This window comes from Ostrinia furnacalis, unplaced genomic scaffold (assembly GCF_004193835.3).
Source record: "Ostrinia furnacalis isolate ACB-3 unplaced genomic scaffold, ASM419383v2 OfSCF1627, whole genome shotgun sequence".
NCBI lineage: Eukaryota > Metazoa > Arthropoda > Insecta > Lepidoptera > Crambidae > Ostrinia > Ostrinia furnacalis.
Window position 1 is genome coordinate 3,755 of NW_021131866.1, and position 10,259 is coordinate 14,013.

The window sequence follows — 10,259 nt, forward strand, 5'->3', positions numbered from 1 at the left end:
ACAGTAATGAAAAGGTTACTTTTAGGTGATTTTTCAGAAATTGTAGAATTAACTTTTACAGGTTAATCAGTAAAAAATATTAATAGTGTCAATTTAAAAATTATGTCATAAACTGCATTTAAACATGAATTAGATTATTATTTGTTAAAAAAATGAGGTTTAGCGAATGTTTTTCGATAATAAAACGCAAATCCATGAAACGTTTTTATACGACCGCGACCGGTCTCTGTTCGGTCTTCATGGAATGGTCAAAATTTAAAATTTAGGGAAACGATCGATGATCAATTGTATTCATTTTCCATCCATGAACAACCGCTCCCCCCCCCCCCCCNAGGTTACTTTTTATTCAAAAAGGTTACATTTTTTCATATTTCTGGTAATTTCTGACAAGACCCGACTGGCAACACTGTTGACAGTTGACGTTTAACGAATGTCAAAGTGTGTGTTGGTGTGTGTGTAAAACTGTAAATCCGATCCGTCGTAAATTAAATAAAAACAAATTTCACAGCATAAATATTTCGTGAAAACCGTGTGCAAATTTTGATTTTGTACTACAGATCATAACCCACAATAATTCTTCAGGTTTACGCTAAAATAACTGTTTCATTTGTATTGGTTCTTGGTGTATTTGTGCTGGCTTTTTGTGCTCCGCAATGCCTGCTGTAACATCGACGTCGGAAGAAGAGCAAAATGACGCTGATCAGAAAATGTGGAATGCTCTCAAGCGGCATATTATACGAGAAAGACAGAGGAAGAAAGAAGGTAAATGCGAGTTCACGTTTAGCAGTTCTATTGAGCTCTATTGATCATTGCTAAAGTCCATTAATGAGAATGATGTGCCTTAATTTGATCTCTGGCATTGTACTACTTTTTGATCACTCACAAGCTTCAGTATGTTGTCTTCAGTGGTCTATGATGCTTTCTTTCTACTTAATGTTTGCTAATTATTGTCCTTACCTTAGAAACATGTGTACTACCTTAACAATTATATTTCATTACAGAATACGAAGCAGAGGTTGAGGAAGAAAGATTACGTAAAGAACGAGAGGCTAGAGAAAGGCAGGATGTCATGACACTTGGTATGATTTTGAGGTTTAATTTTCCTATGTATTTGAACACATTTTATTTTACATTTGGCAGATAGTCTCCTCTCTTTGAAAACATTAATGAAGTCAACAGGTTTAACTTAACCTTAAAACAGTAATAGCTTTTACTATTGATACTGAATTGAATAAAAGTCAACATTTTTAATGACTACTCCCAGTCGCTGTAATTATTTAACTGACTCGCAAACTTGTTATTCATGTCTACACACTAGCAATTGATAGTGATGATTCTGACCAAAAAACTAACGCCACTAACTTGTGCCAGCTTTGGTGTCCAGACCAACAATTTTTGAACATTAAAATGCATTACAGAAGAAACAAAAGAACAAATTGAGCAGTTGGAGCAAAAGCTGAAGCAACTGGAAAAAGAGAAACAACAACTTTTCATGCAACTAAAGAAAGTTCTCAATGAAGACGAAATCAGGAAACGACAGCAACAGAAGGAAACTAAGTGAGTATAGGAATGTATGGTCCATTTTACTATAATACAGCAAGAACTAAATTTTAATGCTATCATTAATTACTTGGTACTAATTGGATAAGCTGTTGAACTTCGAATTGCTCATTTAGTTGTTGATAAATAATAGAAATTAATTTAGTCAATTACAAGTTTTTGAGAGGAGCAGATTTGTCATGATGCTCACAAAGGTTGTAACCGACAAACTACACCCATATTTTGTTATAATTATGAACTGTTGTCATTGTAAGCACATTTTGTTCATGTGATTTGAAAGACCTGGACTTGGTCTGCAGTCAGGTCAAAGTGAACACAGCCAGCATGATGTATGGTTACTTAACCTGACCGCAAAAGGTACGTAACAAATCCTTTGATGTTTATTCTGATCACCTTAATTTTTAAATTAAAACTGATGAGGAATGAAATTTTTCCAGTGAAATGCAGCCAATGAAAATGCCGATGGGCAACATTCAGATCCCAATGTTTCCGATGCAGTCTGGGACAGGGCAGGGAGAACCTCCTCAGTCTCAGGGCAGACCGCCGCCCCTATCTTCACATCTTCTGAACAAGGTATACAATACAAAAGATTCTTGGTGATCATGATTTCTTATTGGGTAAGAATTATTTCTAGATACATTTATGCCAGAAATTATTCAAAAAAGAAACATTTATGAAAACTTTACTATTTACTCACACTAGTGAATTGAGTTGACTTGGCATTACAGCAAATTACAAAAATGATTTAAATAAATGTTTGTAGCTTGTTTAGAAATATTCAATAACGCAACGCATTGGTAAGAACTGACCCAGTAAGCCAAACTTTGTGGTCCCAAAAATATAGGTGACTAGCTGCCGCCCGCGCCTTCGTACGCGTGGAACCCGTTTTACAACCTTTGACGTGGAGTTCCGTAAAATCCTTTCTTACATAACATCTACCTGCATGCCAAATTTCAGCCCGATCCGTTCAGTGGTTTGGGCTGTGCGTTGATAGATCACTATGTCAGTCAGTTAGTCAGTCACCTTTGAGTTTAGTTAGAAGATTGATTGTGTGTGTGTTTAATTAAGGTAGTAAAAAATTGCATAAGCGAAATCTCATAATGAAACATAGCACTCTCCCTCACAATAGCAAATTCTTTTCTAGCAAACTATTGTCCGTGGCCCAATACAGGCTGGCGTGAAGCGGCCGCGCAGCCCGTCGCCCACGTACGCGCTGTACACGCACCGGCTGCAGCCGCAGAACATGAAGCATCAACCCGTTTACTCGGACCACAGTGAGTTGACTTTTACCAGAGTAAATATAAATGAGTAGGTCATCTTCATAGAAACGCACCGAGCGCGGTTTGTATGTGAGCGCGCGCCAATACGTATTCGGCGCGCACGCACACTGACAAAATTCGGGCCAAACCGCGCTCGGGCGTTTCTATGAAGATGACCTACTCATTTGTATTTACTCTGCTTTTACTGTCTTCGGTTAAATGTTTAGGGCTGATTTTTCAATGTGCCAAACTTATTATTCAGTTAAGCCTAGGCGCAGAGCATCGATTTTTCGTCGGCCGATAGTTTTGTCGGACAGTTAATAATCAGTATGTGCATGTATGGAAGTGCGCACATTACGCCGATTTGATTTGGTCGATTCTCCATACAAATTAAAATCGGGCACAACTATCGGCCAACTAAAAATCGGTGGTCTGCCCCTAGTCTAAAAGTTATCCTACGATTAAAAAATCAGCCCTACTAATATAAATTACACTCTCGTTGAACAGTGTTTTAAAGTGACGCGGACGTTTAGTACAGAAATGTCATTTTAAAACAGTGTTCAACAAGCATTGTAACTTTTTATCAGGAAGATGGTTAATTTGAATTTTTAATACAATACAATGCAATGCGAAAGCGTGGGGGTTTATGATATGATCATTGCAAAAGAATTAGTATGAATAATCTATTTTTACTAATTAAAAATTATGCTCCAAATATGAGGAGAATGAATTTTTCTAAAAAGAGATTTTTTTACTGCTATTGGAATAGAAATAGTTATAAACCAATTCGAAATATATTCTTGTGGGAAAGTACTATTTTTCATGAAATTGATTGAACCAGTCCACAATTTTAGTGTTCACTTTTAAATAGGTAACTGATTTATCTTTGTTTATAATGAAATGTAAGTATATGTTTTCTACCGTGAATGTATATTTGCAGAGGTGGAAGACGGGCGGATGGGCCGCCAAATGGCCCGCGCCGTGCTCTGGAACAGTAAGTCCGAATCCCGCCAGGTGTCACCTCTGTCGCTTAACAACTCTTGCGCATCTTACACGATTTTCTTTTATTTTCACAACTTTTTTGTTCATGGTTTGTGGTATTTAATTAATAATTGCCAGAATCATTGTCCCAGCGACTGTGAATACCACACGTGCTTTAGATAGGTAGATGTCAAAGTTATTTGAGATTTAAAAAATATTCACTAAGCAATGTAGGGGCACTTTACATATCTACTAAATTAGCATGTTATTTCACGTTTTTTTTGTATTCATCTTTAGCACTAACCAGTCAAAAATATGTAAACATTAACAAAGGTAAAAGGTTAGTGCATGCTCAGACCTCTGATCTCACAAATAATCGTCATTCATTTTGTTAAATGTTTTAATATTGTGTTTTGTTTTAATGGTTGTTGTATCTTATTGTTGTTATTTTCCTGCTTTGTGTTGTGTTTCCTCTAAGTTTTGCTGTTCGTTTATTCTCTGTTATTTAATTAGTCTTAAAACCTGTGTTCCCAAAAACAGCGGATCTTACATGTTTTTGATAAAAGTAGTTATTTGTCACTTTTCATGATTGCATGTAATGAGGGTTTTCTAGAATGAAAAATCCGTCAGATGGCAATACGTAGACGCGAGGTCCAAATGCTGCATGATTGGTTATTTTTGACATGACATTGACAGATATGTCAAAATCCACCAATCACGCAGCAGTCAGACCCCTCATCCACGTCCCGCCATCTAGCGGATCTTTCATTCGCGAAAACCCTCATTGAAAAATCGCAATTCGTAAAAGTTAGCGTGTACTATCGCTGTTTGGACTTCGCAAAGCGAATACAAATCTATAACGAAATGTAAATTTTCAAAATGTTTTAATTTTTATTTATTTATTTATTTTATAAAGAATCTTGTATCTCTTTTCGTAAAAAAATGGTAATTTACAATGTTCAATTTCATGTAAAATTTACATTTCGTGCAATAATAACATTAATTTTATTGTATAGAACCATCTCAGTACGGGTCGCAAGTGGGCGGTTCTTCTGTATCCTCCGGCGCATACTATGCTATGCCATCTTCCGGCGTGGTCGGCGTTTCCGGCGTGGTCGGCGTCAACGAGCGCCCGCCGCCATTACTGTATCCCCACCATGCCCATACACCGCATACGCCCCATACGCCGCACCACGCCGGATTAATGTATGCGCCGGCGCCGCAATCACAGCACATGTATCTGGATCTATTGAAGAGCCGCGATGCGCAGCACCAGGATAACAATAAGGATAAACAGGTAAGTTTCATTATGCACCTTATTTCGATCGGTATTAAGGTTAACTTTAGCCTCACCTAATGTACGCGTATACGCCGCACCACGCCGGATTAATGTATGCGCCGGCGCCGCAACGATAGCACATGTATCTGGATCTATTGAAGAGCCGCGATGCGCAGCACCAAGATAACAATAAGGATAAACAGGTGAGTTGGATTTTGAGTCTTATTCTTAAGAGCAATAGGGTACCACGCCAGACTTGTAAGAACCGCGATGCGCAGCGCCAGGAGAACAAGAGCATAAATAGGCGAGTTTGATTTTGAACCTAATTCAAATAGACACTAGGATAGATAACGGTCGGCGTCAACGAGTGCCCGCCGCCGCTCTAACATATCAACCGCGGACTTAGCGCTCCTGCACACGACGCCGCTACCGCGCCGCCGCCGCGCCGTCGCCGCGCCTTTGCACTGTTCATACGCACCGAGTTAAACCGCCGCCGCGCCGCCACCGCGCCATCAAAGCATAATTTTGCCCGCGGCGCGGCAGCGGTGTTCACGCGGCGCGTATAAAAAGTGCAAAGGCGCGGCGACGGCGCGGCTGCGGCGCGGTAGCGGCGTCGTGTGCAGGAGCGCTTAGTCCTTCCTAATCCATCGTCTGGCGTGGGGAAGTGTGTTATTTCAACATTGTGAACATTTTTATGGCAACTTCTGAACTTTTTACCTTTATAGAAAGAAAGAAAGAAAGAAAGAAAGAAACATTTATTGCCATGGACATCACAGAAGACAAAAGATGTAAATAATAGAAAAAAAAGTAAATAAGACATAGGTGACATAAAATAAAACATACAATGAAAGTGAAAGTAAAACTGAGCAGTGCCACCCTGTCGCACAGCGATGTCCATCGCAATGGGACCCCACTCAGCATATGCCATGGCCCCCGGTGAGGGAGGCCACGACGCTGGTTTTCAGTGTGCCCCATGCCGAGTGGGAGTCACGGACACTAACCTATACTGCATAAAATATACATACATAAATAATAATAATAGTGCGCGTATAAATTTTAAGTGTAAGTACAGTATAATATTATTATAAAGAAAAGATTTATACTTACCTGGTGATTAACATTGTGTGTCTCCTCCAGCAGCCGCAAGTGCTGATCGGCCTCAGTGACGGGCACCACCCGGCGGTCAGCAGCGGCGTGTCGTACTCGCAGCCGCCGCCCGTCAGCCGCCACATCGCCATCCACCCGCCGCCGCAGCACAGCACTATGCAGGTACAGTGTGTGTAGTACCCCAGTACAGCAATGCAGGTATAGTCAAACAATTCTGAAACGTCAAGTGGCAAACATTTGAATTAATAACCCGTATTGATAGTAGTGCCCTCTTGTAAAGCTAAGAAAGAACTCACGGCGCGATTTTCACCCGCGCCCGCAGCTTCTGTAGAATGCAGATACTTATGTAAAAACTAATGCCAGAACTCACGACGCGACATTTACCATTTTGTACCAGTGACTTTAGCACGCGGCGCGATTTAAAATAGCGCCGTGAGTTCTTAGAATAACCGCGCAAATAACCGCGTCGTGAGTTTTGAAATAAAACCACAACCGCCGCGGGCGCGGGTGAAAATCGCGCCGTGAGTTCTTAGCCTAAATGTTTTCTTCCCCAGTGATTTTCTATTTTTGAAAGGGCAGATAGTTTGTGAGGCCACATTTGCCAAATGTTCTTCTCGAAGCGCTGGAAAAAAGTGAGGCGTGTAATTAGTGAGTAACACATTTTAAATAGACCTTGTATATGGATTCTGTACCATCTTACTGGTTAGATCATAGGTCCTCAACGGAGTTGATAGCGCCCCCTAATGGGCGCAAAAGCAAAAAGGAGGCATTATGACAGACAAGTGGAGGTTACAAACTTGCGAAGTAGCTACCCCGAAACCAAATCTCTAAAAGGCAGGAATAGCTCTTCTGTCTTATTGATTTTGTCTCTTTCCCACAGAACACGAAGCCCGGCAGCATCACCCAAGGCTACCCGGTGCAGCAAGCCAACCCGAATGTCCAGAACCCGAACATATACCCGAATCGGCATCGCTATTAGCTAATGCTTATACGCCGGCAGCTTGGCAAGCCGCCTTAGTCCGGACGCCACTGCCGCAACGTGTGACGCGGTGTCGTGCGTGACACGTGCCGTGGCGTGACGTGACGTGGCGGGAAGTGAGCGCGATTCAAGATGGCATTGGGCGCGCGAGGTGCGACGGTGTCGTGCGTGACGACATGACGTGACGTGGCGTGGCGGGAAGTAGCGTGACATCAAACAGATGGCATTGAAAGGCAGTGTCTGTCTTCTGCGATCTACCGAGTGCATTTTATCAGTTGCTTAGTGCCGCGTTGTGTCGTGTCGCGTCGCGATTGTGGCTAACGTAGGACACCGTGTAAGAATCTTTACAGATTGCAGATTTTAGATTGAATTTAATTTGTATTTTATTTATTTCCAAAATTACTAGTTTTAAGTGATATTTTACAAGATATTACATTTGAACTAGTCATTAGAATATTTCGAAATTAATACACAAGCTATTTGTGAATAATTTGTTTACTTAAAAATATAAAAGAAAAAATGGTCATCTAAAGTCTGCAGTCTGCATGGATTAAAAGGGTTAACACTTTCACTGTACTACTTTTGTTGCTAACTTTCATCTGGCAAGCAAACTTACTCAACTCTACCGATTGAGTAAGAACTCTCACAGTCTCTCTTGAGACCAAATTCATTATCTTGCTACTTGGGGTATGACTTCGATCGATTTAATACGAAACTGCCACACAAGTATATCGATCGTGACTAAGTGCAGTGAAAGTGTTAAGAAACTGCAGTTTGTCTCTGAAATATTTTAGAGACATGCAGCAGGGAGTGACGGTATTGATCACCTATGAGAATTGCGATCTTTAAAATCCTGTTTTGTTCTTAACATCGTATTCTCATAGGTGTATTATTTTATAGAATGCAGTTCAATAGGACAGTGTTATGTTTGAAGGTTCCGGACAAAGGTATTGAATTCAACCCGGCGTAAAGTGCATACAATACAGACTGACATACAGTAATATGAACAGTTACATAGTTATAATATTGCAAGCTATTGTACAAATAAGCAACGTTCCGATTTACATATAGACTTTAATAGCGCAGTGAATGTAATATATTGCTACAGTCCGACTGAGATTCTTTCAGTGTATTTTTGAGGACCTAAAACTACTAATAATTTAAAAATATCGTGAAAATGTGTATTTTTAATTAGTTACGGGAATTTCTGTCCCCAGAAATCACTGGCAAATGATCCTGGTTGGGCTATATTATGTACAGAAAAAATAATATAACCTGATATCAAATATCAAAAGTTTTTTTGTGAGAAATGGATTGTAGAGTTCATAGTATTTTGTTGCAATGCAACTATGTATAGATACATAATATTTTTATGGCGTATAATATAATAGTATAGTATTTAGTTATTAGCTTAGTATGTTGTATTTCATTTAAACGTTATATTATTATTGTTTCATGACTTATGTACTGAATTTACAGTCAGCGTCAAAAAGTTCGTGACACCCAAAGTAGCCAGAAAGTTCGCAACACGTCTTTGGAACAATTGGAACATGATGGTGTTGTCAACATTTTGGCTACTTTGGGTGTCATACAAACTATATGACGCTGACTCAACAAAACGCAAACTAACCATATTTTAATGAACGCTGTATAGTTTTTAATGATAAAATACAAAACAATTGTCACAGTGTATTCAAGAATTTGTTCATAAGTTGACCTTATTAAGTGAACCAAGCAACTTGTATTTCCTAAACATAACATTTTTAAGCCATAAGTGCACTTTGATATGGAAAACAGGATTATACCTACCATAATAATTGTCGCATCATTCTAGCTTGTCGCAATAAAAATCTAACTATTGTAAATAAAAAGCTGCTGCAACATTGAAACACTTCTGAAATGTAAAGAAAACACGAATACATAAAACTATTCCGGAAAAAATGTATTTTATTGTATCACACCATTTCTCAATTTTACAAATTTTTTTTTCAAGTCCATTTAAGACTGCCTGGTTTCCACCAAATGTTTTGAATAAAACCAGTCAGATATCATTCTCTTCAATTTCATTCAGTCTAAATGAAATCTGATTGGTTATCCAAAATATTTCTCCGCTCCGCCTTGATGGAAACTAAGGATACTAATATAAGCTATCGCCTGAATAGTAACATACTCGGTGTCTCAATTCAAAAAGTAAAAATACGTACAATTCGTTTTTGGTAATTTGATTTATAAGGAAGAAAGCCTTTATCTTTTGATACGTATCTTTCTCAGGAATAAAGAATAAATAGGCTATCAGGGACTATATTCATAAATCAGAGTCCAAAAGACTAAAAAGAAAATCGGAAATTAATTTCCTCAGGTTAACGAGCTAGGTAAAGCCTGTAAGAGGACAAAGCGAATACGTGGGTTGAGATAAATGAAAGCCGCTATTGCGGGGATGTAGTAATACTGTAACCATGAGTAGGTACAAGGTAAAATCATGGCCATTTATGGGCTCGGGAAAGGATGGTTCTACCACAGGGTTCTACGAAAAAATTGATGTCAAGTTCTGCCGATGTCGTTTTTTAAGATTAGTGCCTTTTCCTGTGATTCGGATTTTGGCACGTGTGCAGATTTAATCCGCATGCGGGTTGCCCGCATCATTATTTCTACATGTTTTTCCTATTATCACACAATACGAAATCTTTGTCCTTCTAGCAACCAGCAGCGTGATTTTACACGCACGCAGAGCAGACCACTGCTATTTCTTCCCGAGATGGGGCATGACTACGTTTCACCAATCGTGCCATGTCATTGGCCATGTCCTATTTTATCCACCAAAATGTAAGGACTTGGTGACCCTATTCAGGGAGAATATTTGACCTGCAAGTAGGTCGGTGCACTGGCGATCGATGTGCAACTGCCTGGGGCAGGTTATGTTGGTGTACAGATCATTCGTTAGGGTTGCTTTATGTAAAGGTATTTTTTAAAAGCTTAGTTTTAAAACAAATATTATTTTTTTGAGTAGGTATCCATTGAAAGTGTAAGAAGAGAAATTGTCTTGTGTGTGATTAGGGTTTCTGCTCGAGCTTTCTCGAACTCGAGAAAACTCGAG

At 39.4% G+C, this 10,259-nt stretch overlaps 1 protein-coding gene across 3 annotated transcripts; it reads left to right on the forward strand.

Moving 5' to 3' along the window:
- The first annotated feature begins 423 nt into the window (after positions 1 to 423).
- Positions 424 to 9,037, forward strand: LOC114353124 (putative uncharacterized protein DDB_G0291608). Of its 3 annotated transcripts, none has more exons than XM_028304959.1 (9): positions 424 to 762; positions 1,002 to 1,079; positions 1,419 to 1,557; positions 1,998 to 2,133; positions 2,705 to 2,834; positions 3,760 to 3,813; positions 4,817 to 5,097; positions 6,220 to 6,348; positions 7,067 to 9,037. In XM_028304959.1, the coding sequence occupies exons 1-9, from the start codon at positions 654 to 656 to the stop codon at positions 7,163 to 7,165; spliced, it is 1,155 nt and encodes a 384-aa protein (XP_028160760.1). In that variant the 5' UTR covers positions 424 to 653; the 3' UTR covers positions 7,166 to 9,037. The 3 variants fall into 3 exon arrangements, with proteins under 3 accessions (XP_028160760.1, XP_028160759.1, XP_028160761.1); XM_028304958.1 differs by having other exon boundaries at positions 433 to 762; positions 6,217 to 6,348; XM_028304960.1 differs by having other exon boundaries at positions 433 to 762; positions 2,732 to 2,834; positions 6,217 to 6,348; positions 7,067 to 7,956.
- Positions 9,038 to 10,259: the final 1,222 nt, after the last annotated feature.